The following is a 15,855-nucleotide window of genomic DNA, read 5'->3' as shown; positions in this document are numbered from 1 at the left end:
AGGTTTTGAGTTACACTGGGCGTATTGCTCCTAGTATAAAGATTTTATTTGGTTGCAAACCAGTATGCTTCAATTGTTATAGAAACCAATTAGCATACACTCTTGTTCAGGAAATGCACAAATTACAAGGTGGAAAACTTGATTTAAGTTAATGGCTTTAAACAGATCTTTTTTTCCATGTGATTTAAATTGCTGATTTAAATTAACCCACTCTGTAAGAAACTTTGATGACAGGTCATTTAGGCCAAAGGAGTTATTTCTGCAGAAACAGCCAAGCCAAGGCATATCATAAATGCAGGAAGGACAGATGAACAGCACTTCTGTCCCTCAAGGTACAGGGCTGGCATTAGAAGTTGGCACTTTCAGATTACCAAGGAGACAGGGCTCTCGGCAGGTCTACTGCCAATCCTCAAGATAGCTGTGCCCGTAGCTTTCAGGTGGTAGTGGTGGGGTGATTCTTTTGGGCCCACCTAGGGGGCTCATGGAGGGCAGTTTGCTGAGGATCCCCAATACCTGACAGGACACACTACAAACACCAGGGATCTCAACTCCATTTGTGTAACTGGAGTTCCAAGGATGTCTCATGCAAGCAAACAAAGAAGGGGTTCACCAGAGTGGGAAAGCACTGAACCTTCCAACAATCCTCCAAGCAGCATGCAGATCAGTCTGCTACTTCTGAATACAGCAGGTGCATCCCCTGGAATAAGGAGTAACTGTACTGGCTTAACAGCTCCCCCTTGTTCCACAGATTCTAACCTAGCACTGGGCTGCAAGCTTCCTTAAGCGATGTGTGGGGAAAGGCACATCCAGACCAACACTGGCTAACTGGCTTCAAGTCACAAATGCAGAATTCATAGTGATGGCAAAAAAATTCAAAAGTTATCCACATGTACAGAGCTGTAACAAGGGCACAGTCTGAGGGATACCTCCCCCCAGTGCTACACTGGGGGTGCTTGACTACCCCTCAGGCCCTGCCCCAGTTACAAAAGAGCAGGCTGGCTTCCTCAAGGGGAAGCTCCACAGCAGGATGAATGGGGGGGGGCGTGAAGTTGCTGAAGTGAGCCCCCTCCTCCGAGAGAACCCAGAACTGATCTCACATGACATGTTGTCATGTGGTGTCACTGCCCTGGGCACTGGGAGAATGCATTACACCTCTGCTCATGCAAGTACTCCTGGATAACCCTTGACACCTGGGCTGCCCTTTACTACCCAAGGCGAATGTGAACCATCTCCTAGACCTAGATGATTTTAAAAAATGCTAATGATGTTAAAAAATGTCTCTTGCTTTATGTCACAATGCATCTGCATGCAATTAGCACAAGACTGTATTCACAGATAGCAGTCCTGGGAAATTAGCTGTGTCTAAGACCTTATGCCATTCTCCCTTGTTGGGTTTCATATTGACCCATAAAAAGAAATGTGGAAGCAAATCCACAGACTGAAGATGCAGAGTAGAGAGGATGGCACTTCCCCCCGAGCAATTTCTTTTATATGCATATTTATCAGTGGGGCCCCCCCCTTTGCTTTCTGCAGAAATAAATGACTTTTGCAAATTGACAGGAAGTCTAAAGAATTATATCCCCTTCAGGATCTTATAAACTCAGAATGGAAGGGGCCAGGGACTATTTGCATAAACTGACAATTTCCCCCGCTATCCGTTATCTTTCTAAGTGGGTATAAAGCAAATAGAACCAGGAAACAGTCCCCATGTGTGCAGTACACCAGCTAGATAAGCCACTTCCTTATGTCATGAACACACATTTTTATGTCAAAGGCAGAGACTTCTACCCCTAAAATATTGAAACGTGAGGCCCAAATTGTAGGTGGCCATGTAAATTCCAGTTTGAAAACTTGGAGCAGATGCAAGATATAATGAAGTGTTCATCACCTTCCTTTATCACTGTAAGCCTCTGGCTTACAAGACTGAAAGGAAAGACTAGAGAAGGTGTTTAATAAGAACAGTCAACAAACAGCCAAACAAACATTTATTAGCAATTAATGAACCTGGAATCAAATGCCTCTTGCAATAACCTTATTTTCAAATCAGAAGCACAGACCTGATAATTAAGGGCCCAATCCTATCCAACGTTCCAGCACCGGTGCAGCCACAATGCACCCCCATGGAAAGGAAACAAATATTCCTATACCTTGAGGAGGCCTCTGTTACTGCCCCCCTATTGCAGGATGCAGCACATGCCCCAATGGTACAGCTGCACCGACACTGAGAAATTGGATAGGATTGGGCCCTCATTCAATAAACTGCATACAAAGACAGTATATAGTGTGTACCTTTATCTTTCATGTGTGTATAATGACATGATCCAGCCAATGCTAAGCAGTTTTTGACACCCATCAACTTCAGTGGAAGAGTTAGGCACGTGCTGAAGTCTCTTCCATTCAGGTGAAAGAGATTTAAAAGTGCTTAACTTTAGCTTATACCAAGTGTATAAGTATTTACAAGAAACCTTGAATACAGTAAAACTTTTTTAAAAACTGAAAACACAGGATCAGAATCTTATCCTATGTGGGGATCAGAAGATCAGCTGATTTTGCAGAATACCCGGAAACATTCAGAGGAGGCAAAGGTGGCATCGGGGGGTCAGCAAGCGCAGACCCATGCCCATCAAAGGGCCCACCTGGCCAGGCTGACCCCTCAGTACTGATGGAAGTGATAGTGTGTAATGTGCGAGTAGCGGATAGGCAGGAGATGCCATGGGTGGCCCAATGCAAAGTTCTGTCCAGTGCCCTCAGCCCCAATCTGATTGGGTGGCCCCAATATGATGTTGGCAGTGGGAACAATTCCAAGTACCAGTTGTGAAGTAACAAAAGCAGTAGAGGGTTATTGCCTCCAGGAAGCCCAGAAGCAGGGCATTACCCTAGTTACTGTGAGCAACATGTTGTGGTCTAGATGAGTTCTAGATGACCCTGTTCACCTTAACATTCACTCAATTTTCAGTAATGGAACAAAGCTGACTTTCTATCTGAAACATGCCAAGATGAATATTTTTCACTTATTACCACTTACTTATAAGGGAACTTGAATTAATTATTATGGAACTTTCTTGCCCACCACTGAGTTGGAATAATGGTCCAGCTGATAGATGAGAGGTTTAGCTGCAGTTCAGTAAGTTACAGGTGGAGAGACTGTCAAATCTTTTGACTTTGTTTTATCTTCTATTGACCAAATGAATAAGCCAGCTTGAGACAGTGGATGGCTCCTCGTATGCCAAGGAGCCTAAGAAGGGTTTATTATTAACAAGAACACATCTCAAGGAAGCCTGTTCCTGGAAACCCACTTCTCAGGAGAAACATGGGGCCCCATGATTCTCCTGAAGAATGCCACGTCTACATAGCTAGGGGGGTTGTAAATCAATAGAGCAGGGAAAAGGTTTATAGCCAAGAAACCAGTGAGAAAGACATTCCCAAGAAAGATCAATTCAAAGTCGAAAAACAAACAAGATTTCTACTGTGAGAGAGACAAAAAAAGAAAGGTAGATGGAGGACAAACCTCCATGTACCTGGAGAACTTCTCCAGTTCAAGTCAAGGTGGTATATATGGGGCATGCATGGGAGCTCCCAGGCAACCTCGCATTCAGGCACTGACCAGATACAGGGCCCAACCCTATCCAATTTTCCTGTGCTGCTGCAACTGTACCAATGGGGTATACGCTGCATCATGCAGTGGAGGGGCAGTCACAGAGGCCTCCTCAAGGTATGGGAACATTTGTTCCCTGGTGCAGGAAAGTTGGATAGGATAGGGCCCTCAGTTCACAGTTTCCTGGGAATAAGCCCACAGGCTATAATGGGACTTACGTCTGAGTAGACGTGCATAGGATTGAGCTCTCAGTCCTGACAGGTTTTAACAACATGGCCGTATATGTGCTTTCAGGCCATGCTCAGTTCAAGGTGTAATTTAACAACCACTTAAACAGCATAGTGTAGTCCAAAGCAGCAAGACTTGCATTGCAATCCTACATATATGTAAACCCCACTGAACACAGTAGTTTTCAAACAGAACTTTGATTAGTATGAAACATCCTTGCCCATAACTGGAAGGATTCAACCAACAGAGTGAAACTATGGGAAGTAGATTTAGGTCAGACCAGTGGTTACCAAATTGTTAGCTGTGGCTCCTTGGGGAGCCACGGAAACCAACCAAGGGAGGCGAGGAATGCTCACAAAAAACCAGCCACCCTGTACATTGTATAAGATTGTAGCCCTAATGGGGAGCTGTGACCAACGGCCCAGTAGGTCAAAGAAGTCACCAGCTGAAAAAGTTTGAGAACCACAGAGTTAGACAATGAGAAAGAGTTTCAAAACTATAAGAGCTGTCCAGCACTGCAACAGTCTGCCTCATGAAGCAGTGGGTTCTCTCTCCTTGGAGCTCTTCAAAAGATGCTGGACTAGCACTGGTCAGCAGAAGACTGGCCTAGATGACCACCAAAGTCTCTTCCAACTGACATTCTATGATTGCACACCCATGTTTAGGGGGTGATCCATTAGTACTTTTGGTCTCACCTTTATTTCTTTTTGTGTGTGCGCGTTTATTATATATTCTGCTTATCCCTGCAGAAGACTCTGAGAAACCACGATGCATTTTTAAACCACCTACAGAACAAATAATGGGATTAACTGAAAGTGGGAGGTGGGAAAGAAGAGAAGCAGGGCATGTTACCTGACCCACCTCTACCAGGGCTTTCTTCTATTGTAGGTATATCAAGTATTGTACATCACACTGGATGTCCTCCTCCTGGGCAGGAGGTCTGGTCTAGAGGGTAGAGCCTCCATTAGCCCTAAGATAACATCAGAAGGTCGCCAGTTCGAGGACACCGGCAGCTCCCTGAATGGCTGAGAATGGCGAGACCCTGAAGCCGCTGACAAGCCGAGCTGAGTGATTCCACCTGCTCTTGCTGTGAGCAAGAAGCGTCTTGGCTGCCCTCCACGTGAGAGATGGAGCTGCTTGTGGGAGAACTGGAGGCCAGAAGTGAGACCAAACCAGGAAGATCCATTCTGAAAAGTTGTTGGTTCTTGAAAGAGAGAACCTCTATGATTGTAAAAATCCCCTTGAGGGATTCAGAAATGCCTGCCTATGTAAACCGCCTTGAATAAAGTCAGAGGAGTAATTCGATGACCAGAAAGGCGGTATATAAATACCAAGTTATTATTATTATTATGTTTGCCTCAAGATAGCAAATTCACCTTCTGAGCTGCCTTCTCCTGACATACAGCACTTCTACAGTGGTGCTGAATCCAAAGAGGCTCTGGTAGCAAGATGTCTCGGCAGGTTTAGAAAGCTGTAACATTGTGAAGGAGGGTTGAAAAGGTCTCCAAATAGGTGAAAAATAGGGGGACATTGCACCACACAGAAAAATGGCCATTCCAGCAAGGCTATCTATCAATGCTGGCTGTTTTCCCTAGAAAGTGAACAAACTAGCCAACGTCACTGGGATGCCTCAACTGGGCAAATATATTATGGTACCAAGTACAGCATATCTGAGTTAAGCAAAGCATATAAACAATTCATCCCCTTGCGTTGTTTTGCTTCTTATCTTTCACCAAAATCAAATTCTAAGATTCTCTGTACAGTAGAACAGAGTTAGTCAATTTAATTGTGGGGTGAATCAGCTTTGCCTGCTACCCCAGAGACCATCTTGAGATCCATGTGCTTCTTGCAGTGGCATCTTCAGGTACCACAGCAGTCGTGTCTGGGAAAGGGAAGAGCAGGCACTATGAGGAACAAAGAAAGTGCAGTGCAGTGCTGATGGGGGGGGAAGGAGGACCAGCAGGCCCACTGAGAAAGCCTTGTTGGGTGCCTGCTGAAATGCCCACAAGTTTTGGGTTGCCAACCTCAACCTATCCAAGAGGGCATCAGCAGATCTGTCCAGGGGTTTCCTGTTAACATCGGTAGATCTTCCCGGTGCCATTTGTGGTAAGGGCCTAGCAGCAAACAGCCTCTCTCAAGTGAATGCCACTTGCATGCAATAACTAGTGCTATTCGGTTTTATAGGAGCAGAGTAAGAGCCCTGCTGGATGGGGCCAAAGGCCGTCTACTTCAGCATCCTGCTTCCCATCATAGGCAACTGATGTCTCTGTGAAGCTCGCAGCAGGGCATGAAGGTAACAGCTCTCACACATTGCGTGTCTCTCAGCAACTGGTTTGGAGGAGCACGTTGTCATTGAATCTGGCAATTCCATTTAATCATTGTGGGTAGTTGCTGCCGATAACCATATTCTTCCTATCCTCCTTGAATTCTGTTCCTAATTGGAATCTAATCAGTACATAGGATTTTTATGTTTTTAAGATCATATCATAAATGCAGGGAAAGGAAGACACATTTTTAGCACTGTGCATGAAAATGGCTTTAATAACGTTACCTCAGTCCAAGTGGGATTTCTGAAAGCCTCTCTTTTGTGCGTCCAAATCTGAGTAATCCAAGCTACGACAAATCAAGTATGGTATGCAAGCCAATGTCTTGAACTTCATGCTGAACATAGAGAGCAGTGCATAAAAGCCCACGGATCAGCTAAATTGGTGGTTCTCAAACTGTGGGTCAGGACCTGATTTTTGGAGGGTCATGAAACTCAAACTGACAAGCTGATAGCTGACAAGGAAAATGTACTGAGCCCTATGGAAACCAAAACAGAGCAGCAAATGCATGTTTACTCATGAGTCGGCAAGCATGCCTTGGCTCTTGTTGAAGACCAGGCGAAGGGAGACACAAGCCACAAAAATGATCCTGATGAATGTGGAGCTCAACAAATGCTCCAGAAGATGGTCACCCCCACCATAAGATAAAAACAGATGCTTGAGCGGCTGGTAAAGTGAAACTTTTTTTATTTTTTAGTCTCCTAAACTCTCAGAGTGAAACTGACAGAGTGTCATTTTAAAAATGGGTCCTGGTGCTAAAAAGTTTGGGAAGAACTGAGGTAAATTCTATTCTCACCAGTTCAGATGATACCCAAAGTTGTTATATTGCAATATGGTTTGCAAAGGAAACAAAAGTGTTTTTCAAGTGATTGAAAAAAGCGAGGGCTTGGTCACTGTTTTCACAGGTCTGACAACTTTGGCGATCTAACTAATATCAATGCAAGGAGGCGAGGCCGACCAGGAAGACAAATCACCTATCATGAAAAGGCCACTTCAGGTATTGAAGAAGCTGGAGGGAGGAGGTGCGGTCAGTGCTTCTAACTTTTCCTAGAGCCCAATCCTATGCATGTCTACTCAGAAGTAAGTCCCATTAGAGTCAATGGGGCTTACTCCCAGGAAAGTGTGGATAGGATTGGGCTGCTAGTCCATGATACCTGATGGGATATAGCGGAAATACTGAAGAAGAAAAAGAAAAACAAGACAATGCCTGAATGTACTTTAGGAATATGTGACACAAAGGAAAGATACCACAAGGGGTTTGTGGGTGGAGAGGGTTGCCAAGGAGCTGGCTGTCTCCCTTCACTTCCAATGGCAAGACAGACCTTATTTGGATTATAATGGGATATAGCAAGGTGTGCAGGGACTTTGCTCTCCCCAAAGAAAAGCTGCTACTTACTCCTCCCCAATCAAGAAACTAGAACAGGCTGAGTAACCCTTATCCAGGATAAGGGATGGTGTTTGGGACGGGAAGGTGCCTAGATCTTGGATTTGTCTGGATTTCAGAGTAATCGCATAAATGTAATGAGACATTTTCTTTTCCATTTTTCAACAATGACTTTCCAGGTACACACCACAGAGCACAGAATCCTACTTACAGCTTGTATCTGCACTGCTCATGGGTAATGAGCTCAAGACCTTCTAATGTCATACTACAGAAAGTTTTAAAAAAAAAGTCTTGCACAAAAATGTCTGGATTTCTAATACTCTGGATTGCAGATGTCCAGAAAAGGACAGATCTACCTTTATGTACATTGTCACATATGCAACTGCACATGTGTGCATGAACATGTACATATGACATATACACGTGCTCTGGGTGCAGAACATTTCTGGTATCATCAGGAAAGGCTTCTCTGAGGGCTGCTGCCAACCGGTGTAGCCAATGCTGAGGGAGAGGAACCAGCTGGCTCAGTATTCAGCAGCTCCTACATATACAAGCTAATCCACTGGTTCCCAAACTGTGGATTGGGACCCACTGGTGGGTCCTGAGCAACCTGATTTTTGGTGGGTCACCAAAATGTGATGGAAAGATCAGATAACTAATTGCCTCAAGCCTTGAGGCTATTCAGGAGTCAGATACTGTAGCTGCTGTTGACCCTGCAAAGAGCTCTGTTCTTGCAATTTGCAAGGATGTATAAATATAGGGAGATAAATGTTGGAGGGTCTTTCTCTGGTTATTATTACTTATAGAGAAATAAAATATTACATCTTCTTTTTTAAAAGTCTGATATACCTGTGTGGGCCATAGAGCAGTCATTTTCAACCACTGTGCCGCGGCATACTGGTGTGCCGCAAAGAGTCTGTGGGTGTGCAGCAGGAGTTTGGGGAAGGGTCATTTAATTGTGGGGCCATTGGGGATGCAAGCCCCTTGCTGACAATATAGTATGTCTTGTCAACTGTCAAAAGACTGAATTTTAGTACCTTGTCAGCGTGCCGGGAGATGAAAAAGGTTGGAAATCAGCGCAACTGAGTGCCATTTTAAAAAAGTAGGTCCCGGTGCTCAGAAGTTTGGGAACCAGTAAGCTAATCACAGCTTCCAGCATCAGTACTGGAAAGAGGCATGTGAAACTAGAGCGTGTGTTGCACCTGTGCCTGTTTTGTCCTGCAGAGACCAGATTTGGCTGGGGGGGAAGTAGCACAAGCACGGCAAGTCCCCCCTGGGGTGGGTGGGGTGGCAAGTCCCCCCCTGGAGTGGGTGGGTGGTAAGTCCTCCCCTGGGGTGGAAAGTCTTCCCCCTGGAGTGGGTGGGTGGAAAGTCTTCTCCCTGGGCTTGGGTGGAGTGGCAAGTCCCCTCCTTGGGGTGGGTGGAGTGGCAAGGCCTCCCCTGGTGTGGAAAGTCTTCCCACTGGAGTGGGTGGGTGGTAAGTCCTCCCCTGGGATGGCAAGTCCCCCCCTGTGGTGGGTGGGTGCTGTCCTCTCCCGGGGTGGAAGGTCTTCCCCCTGGAGTGGGTGGGGTGGCAAGTCCCGTCCCCGTCCCCCCCGGTGCTCTGGGCCAGACTCACCGATGGTGGAGACGACGGTGCCCACGAAGTAGAAGGCGCCCGGGAAGTCCCAGCGGGGCCGCAGGTCGTGCACGCGGACGCCGGCCACGTAGGCGAGCTCGTACTGGGCGAGGAAGCCCCGCAGCTCGGCGGCGCTGAGGTTGTGCCGGAGGGAGAAGTCGTCGAAGCGCGCGCGCCAGCGGTCCCGGGCCTGCCGCTCGCCCGGCTGCTCGAGGGCGGAGAAGACGGCGGCGCCGCACAGCATGTACAGCGCGATCAGCGCGGCCAGCAGCGCGAAGCGGGCGTTGTCCTCGTTCAGCGCGGCCGCGCCGGGCCCGCAGCAGCACAGCCCGCGGCACGCCATCCCCGGCGCTCCGCTCAGGGGCCCCGGCCGGCCCGCGCGGCCACGGGAAGGGGGGGCGGCGCGGAGCCGGGCCGCGGTCCTCCTGGCCACGCTGTCCTGGGAGTAAGCGCCATTGGCTACACTGGGACTTGCTTCTGAGTAGACCTGGCGAGGCTTGGACTCCGAGGCTGCAGTCCTAGCCACACTTGCCTGGGAGTAAGCTCCACTGACTCTAATGGGACTTACTTCTGACTAAACCCGGCTAGGCTTGGGCTCTGAGGCTGTGATCTTAGCCACACTTTCCTGGGAGTAAGCGCCACTGACTACAATGGGACTTACATCTGAGTAGACAGGTAGAGGTTGGGACTCCCAGGCTGCAGCCCTAGCCACGCTTTCCTGGGAGTAAGCGCCATGGACTATAAAGGGGCTTACTTCCGAGTAGACAGGAAGAGGAGTGGGCTCCGAGTCCTGTATCGCTGGGCAGGGCTCGGCTTCTCCCCGCAACCTAGTAGTTCAGAGGCGCCCGGCTCCCCGTGGATGCTCCACCTGAAAGGCGGTCCTTCCAACTCGTGAGCTCCGCCGCACTTCTGGGTTTCAGCGGAAAGCCTTGACAAGGATGAAGGCGCTGACCAAGCGTGCCTCTGACCATGTGCAGAGGGCATCTGCTTCACCCGCAGCTACCCCAAGAAGCTGAGCTTACCGGGGGAGCTTTCCAGGCGGGCGCTCTCGTTCCCCCTCTCCAAAAGCCCCGGCCTCATTTCTCTGCTCCTCGCGTGGGGCGTTTGCGCTTCTTGAGCTCAAGACCATCGGACGAGGCTCTCGGGTGCGGGGCTTGGAAGGCGGAGAACCGGCCGCAGCCACCACCAGTCCCTCCAACTTGCAGGAGGCGCACGGGCTTTCCCGGCTCTCCTGGGCACGTGGCGCTCCTGCAGCCGGCCGGGCTTGGGCAGCTCCCGGCGAGGCGCTTCACCTCCAGCCAGTCTTGGGCGAGCTGCTGCCTCCGCTGCCCTGCTGTGGGCACCGGCACAGCCCGTCCCCTGGCGGGGGGCTGGGGGGTGGGCGCGCGGCGCTGGCTTGCGCAAAGTACTCCCCCGCCGTCCCAGCCGCGAGGCCGCCGGTCTTGCGCAAGGAGAAGCAACCAGGGCGCGGGGCTGAAGCCCGGAGGGGGCGTGTTCTGCATGGCAGCCGCGAGGTGAGGCTGCAGTCCTAGCCAGTTTCCTGGGAGTAACCCCACTGGCTCGAATGGGACTTACTTCTGAGTAGACATGCCTATGGCTGCAATCCTATCCACACTTACCTGGGAGGAAGCCCCATTGACTCTAATGGACTTACTTCTGAGTAGGCAAGCATAGGCTGAGGCTCTAAGGCTGTCATTCTATCCACACTTTTCTGGGAGTAAACCCCATTGACTACACTGGAATTTACTTCTGAGTAGACATGCCTAGGATGGGGCTCTGAGGTTGCAATCCGATCTACACTTGCCTGGGAGTAAGCCCCGTTGATTATAATGGGACTCATTTCTGAGTAGGCATGCGTAGACTGGGGCTCTGAGCCGCGTGGATTGAGCTGCGAGACTTCGGAAGGAAGCGGTGGCGTAGCTGGGGGGGCAAAGCCCACAGTTCTGCAGGGAGCCTTCCCACAGCGTGCAAGCGGATCCTCCCCTTCGGAGCCCTTCTGGGCGGGGAGAGCAATCGCCTCCGTTTGGCTCCCCCGCCCGGAATGGCTCCGGAGGGGAGGGTCCCTGCAGAACTGAGTGCTTTGCCCCCTCCAGGTACGTCACTGGAAGGAAGGGAGCTCGCTCTCATGTCTGGGGGGGGGAGCGGGGGAGAGACGGCCGGAGCTGGGCACCCTCAAGCCCATCCTCCTTTCCTCCTCCTCCAAGCGCTGCCCACCTTCTCCTTTCAACAGCAGGTTGCCCTGGCCCCTGCCTGGCCAGTGGTTTCTGGCAGCTGCGAGATAGTCTCTGCTGGCAAGGGCTGGAAGAGCCAGCCTCCCTCTCTTAGACCCCAGGGACAGGCCTTGGCAGCACCATAGTCTGATTTATTGGCTTATCACTTAACTCAGTGTTTCTCAGACTGTGGTTCGCGGCCCACTAGTGGGGGAAGACTTTCCACCCCAGGGGAGGACTTACCACCCAACGACTCCAGGGGGAAGGCTTTTCGGGGGGGGGGGGAGACTTACCACTCACCCACTCCAGGGGGGGATTTACCACCCACCCACCCCAGGGGGGACTTGCCGTGCTTGTGCTACTTTTTCCTCAGCCAAATCTGGTCTCTGCAGGACAAAACAGGCGCAGGTGCAACACACGCTCTAGTTTCACATGCCTCTTTCCAGTACTGATGCTGGAAGCTGTGATTAGCTTACTGGTTCCCAAACTTCTGAGCACTGGGACTTACTTTTTTAAAATGGCACTCGTGCTGATTTCCAACCTTTTTCATCTCCCGGCACGCCAGTTCTAGGTGGGTCCCCATTAACAGGGCCTCTGAGAGGAATTTTATCAGGGGGTGCAAAGTTTCTTTTGGGCCCATGTGCAAAAGGGGAGGGATGAAAGAGTAGGGGAGGGTGGTGACTGGTGAGCAGAATAGGGGCAGGGAAGGGTGAAACAACTTGGGAGGAGAGTAGAGACAACTGGAAGTCTTTGGAGCCCAGGTCTACCAACCCATGTGTCATCAGTAGTGTCTCCAACATCCCCAGTCGTGGTAGTGTCCCTAGCATCCTGTGCAGGCAACAAGTCTAAGTATATATGAAAACATAAGATCTCAGGAAATATCTGGACCCCCTCCTTTGGATCCTGGGCCTGGGTACAAATTACCCCCTTTACCCTCCTCAATCCTGCCTTTATTTCAATATTTTATTTTTAATCTATTAGACTTGATGCCACCATGGTTTGTGACTGCATTTGGGAAAATGTTACAGATCTGTACTTTGACTTAACTGTTTATGTACTGTCTGTCTATCCACACAATCAAGGTGATTTGGTTGGCAACCTTCCGTCTCAAAAGACCATGGTATAAGCCTACAGCACCCGTATTCCCAGGCGGTCTCCCATCCAAGTAGTAACCAGGCCTGACCCTGCTTAGCTTCCAAGATCAGACAAGATCGGGCATGTGAAGATGATTAACAGTATGAAATAAAAGCAGTGGTTCCCAAACTTTTTAGCACTGGGACCTACTTTTTAAAACAGTTTATCAGGACCCACCTATGTTTACTAGGCTGTTTAATAAAAAAGAGAAGATCTAGAAAGAAAAAGAATATGTGTTTATTTAGAAGTAATAGTAAAAAAAGAGGTTCAAAGATTTATCTCCCTATATTTTCACAGGCTTGCAAACTGCAGGAGCTGAGCTATTGGAGGGCAACTAGCAGCTATCTGATTCCTGAATAGCCTCAGGGCTTGAGGCAATTTAGTTCCATCACACTGTTTTCATTGAAGGCTCTGCTGCGTGCCAAGTGACCCACCAAAATATCAGGTCCTGACTCAACAGTGAGTCCCGACCCAGTTTGGGAGCCACTGAAAAAAGTATGACCTATAATAGAGTATAGGTATGACCAAGGTCAAGCTACAGAGAGGGAACATGCAAATGAGGGGGAAAAAGGTTTGTGGCTAATAGTGCCCCGCCCCCCCCCCAAAAAAAATCTATGTTGCAGCTGCTCTCTAGTCACCATGCTTCCAGAAAGATAATGCAGAGCTGGGAAAGGTGCAAGTAAGAGCTACCAAAATGATCAAAGTGCCTTCCTTACAAGAAAAGACTACAACATTTGGCGCTTTTTAGCTTAGAAAACGGGCAATTAAGTGGAGAGGCCATGACTGAGACATAAAATTATGCTCATTATGGGAATGGATAGAGAAGCTTTTCTCCCTCTCTTATGATACTTACAAGATGTCTGAAAAATGTACACACATTTTAATGAGCTCTTTTTCATACATACTTGGTTGTAGAAAACCAGTAATGCTCAAACATCTCATAAGGGAAACAATTGAAGAGATGTATGGAACCATCCCAACACACATGTTGGTGGATGTCTGCCAAACCCTTAGTCAATGATGTCAGTGTTATATGGAGAGCAATGTGAAAACATTTCATGTGAATTACACCTTAATAAATTTGACACTATAAAGTGTGTGTACATTTTATGGAGGCACCCTGCAGAACCAGGGCTCAGTGAATGAAACTGATTGGTTGGAGGTTTAGATCAGACAAAAGGACATTAATTTGTGAAATTCATTACCCCAAGGTGTGGTGGTGACAGCTGCTAATTTGTATGGCTTTAAAAGGGGTTTGGACAAATTAAGAGGACTACAGCAGTGTTTCTCAAAGGTGGGTTGCAAGCCAATTTCAGGTGGCTCCCCATTCAATATTTTAATATATTAAAAATATATTTAATATATTAGACTTGATGCTACCATGGGATGTGACTGCATCTGGGGAAATGTTACAGATCTGCACTTTTAGCAAGCTACTATGTATATTCTTTTAACAATGATAGTCAATGGGACTTTCTCCTGGGTAAGTGTGGGTAGGATTGTAGCCTAGGATTGTTCAAAATTTTCCTGCTTCATGATGTCACTTCCGATAATGATGTCACTTGCAGTGGGTCCTGACAGATTCTCATGCTAAAAAGTGGGTGCTAAATATGAGAACCACTGGTACAGGTCATGATGATTGTATGCTATCTCTAGTTTGGTGAGTGAAAATCTCTGAATACCAGTGCAGGAGAGCAACCGTGGAAGAGAAGGGTGCCTTTCTCTTGTGCGTTTGGACTTTCCAGATGCAGCTGGTGGGCCACAGTGGGAAACAGCATGCGGGTGTGGATGGGCTTTGGGCCTGATCCAGCATTGCTGTTGATATTTTTAACTAATATCTAGTTTCCTGGTCTTTTTACCCAGCTTACACCACAAGGTAATACTTATTTTTACAAGATTCTATTCCTGCATGCTACTGGCAGCAAGGCTCTAGGATCTGAAATGTGTCAAGACTAAATACAGTGTAGTTACCTGTTCCAGCGCTTTGGATGGGTTTCTAAAAATGCAGAACAAAGATTGGGGACAGTTAATTATGTGGAACTACTCTATGATGCCGGAAGAGGGTCTGTCCCTGGTCTGTCTCCCTGGCTATGGGCCTTCCTTCTTTGCCTCTTTGCCTCAGACTGTTGGCCAAGTGTCTCTTCAAACTGGGAAAGGCCATGCTGCACAGCCTGCCTCCAAGTGGGCCGCTCAGAGGCCAGGGTTTCCCACTTGTTGAGGTCCATTCCTAAGGGCCTTCAGATCCCTCTTGCAGATGTCCTTGTATCGCAGCTGTGGTCTACCTGTAGGGCGCTTTCCCTGCACGAGTTCTCATAGACGAGATCTTTTGGGATCCGGCCATCATCCATTCTCACGACATGACCAAGCCAACGCAGGCATCTCTGTTTCAGCAGTGCATACATGCTAGGGATTCCAGCACGTTCCAGGACTGTGTTGTTTGGAACTTTGTCCTGCCAGGTGATGCTGAGAATGCGTTGGAGGCAGCGCATGTGGAAAGCGTTCAGTTTCCTCTCCTGTTGTGAGCGAAGAGTCCATGACTCGCTGCAGTACAGAAGTGTACTTAGGACAGAAGCTCTGTAGACCTGGATCTTGGTATGTTCCGTCAGCTTCTTGTATGACAGCAACAAAAATCACTCTTAATAGGAACTGAGGGAATAAAAGCAGTTGAAGAAATGAAAATAACATGTTTATAGTTAGATAATATTTATAGTGCCTGATTAATTATATACAAGTATGTAATCACTGAACTTACCTGTTTATGCTTAATCAAAATGCTTAAAGGACATAATTCTAATCAGTGGTTATGAAGAAAGAATGAGGAAGTAGTTATTCAACACTAATTAGTATACAAGAGTGATTTTGATGAGTGTTCTGTAAGACTGTTTTTTATAATTCACATACAGATGTCATGGGGCAGGTTAGTACATTATACTGAAAAGTGACAGACCATTTTGAATGTTACCATGATCTTTCAAGCAACAGGATCACGTGTATATTCCTGATTGTAATAAGACATTCACACACTCCATATATTTTCTGTTGGAAACTCAGCACAGGGACTTAAAACCCAGAGATCCTTAGGTGCTCTTACATAAAGTAGAAGGTGCCTCTGCTCATGGAAGGCACCTCTTCCTCCCTCCCAATTCCCTCTTCCAAAAAGTAATCCTACTTGGCACTTCAAGAATATTTGACCCATTAAACTGAAGTGCAGAGCCAATCTCAGTATTTTTTTTTCTGTGAAAAATAAATTAGAATGGTGTACTTCAATCACCATGTTGATGAGTCTTATAGATACAGTGAATGCAGATTTAACAAATTGTTGCATTACCTCTTGGGAACAACAACAGGCCAAATTATTACTG

The 15,855-nt window shown here is 47.8% G+C and overlaps 1 protein-coding gene across 1 annotated transcript in view; it reads right to left on the bottom strand.

Moving 5' to 3' along the window:
- KCNK13 (potassium two pore domain channel subfamily K member 13) overlaps nucleotides 1-9,492 on the bottom strand; it is a 57,705-nt gene extending 48,213 nt beyond the window's left edge. The window contains exon 1 of the mRNA XM_066612148.1: nucleotides 9,150-9,492. Coding sequence (XP_066468245.1) covers nucleotides 9,150-9,492 — 343 coding nt within the window. The remainder of the gene's footprint in view (nucleotides 1-9,149) is intronic.
- Between the last annotated feature and the right edge of the window lie 6,363 nt (nucleotides 9,493-15,855).

The sequence above is a fragment of the Tiliqua scincoides genome, chromosome 1 (assembly GCF_035046505.1).
Source record: "Tiliqua scincoides isolate rTilSci1 chromosome 1, rTilSci1.hap2, whole genome shotgun sequence".
Classification (NCBI taxonomy): domain Eukaryota; kingdom Metazoa; phylum Chordata; class Lepidosauria; order Squamata; family Scincidae; genus Tiliqua; species Tiliqua scincoides.
The sequence above is the reverse complement of the archived record's forward strand: the minus strand, read 5'-3'. Positions and strand labels throughout refer to the sequence as shown.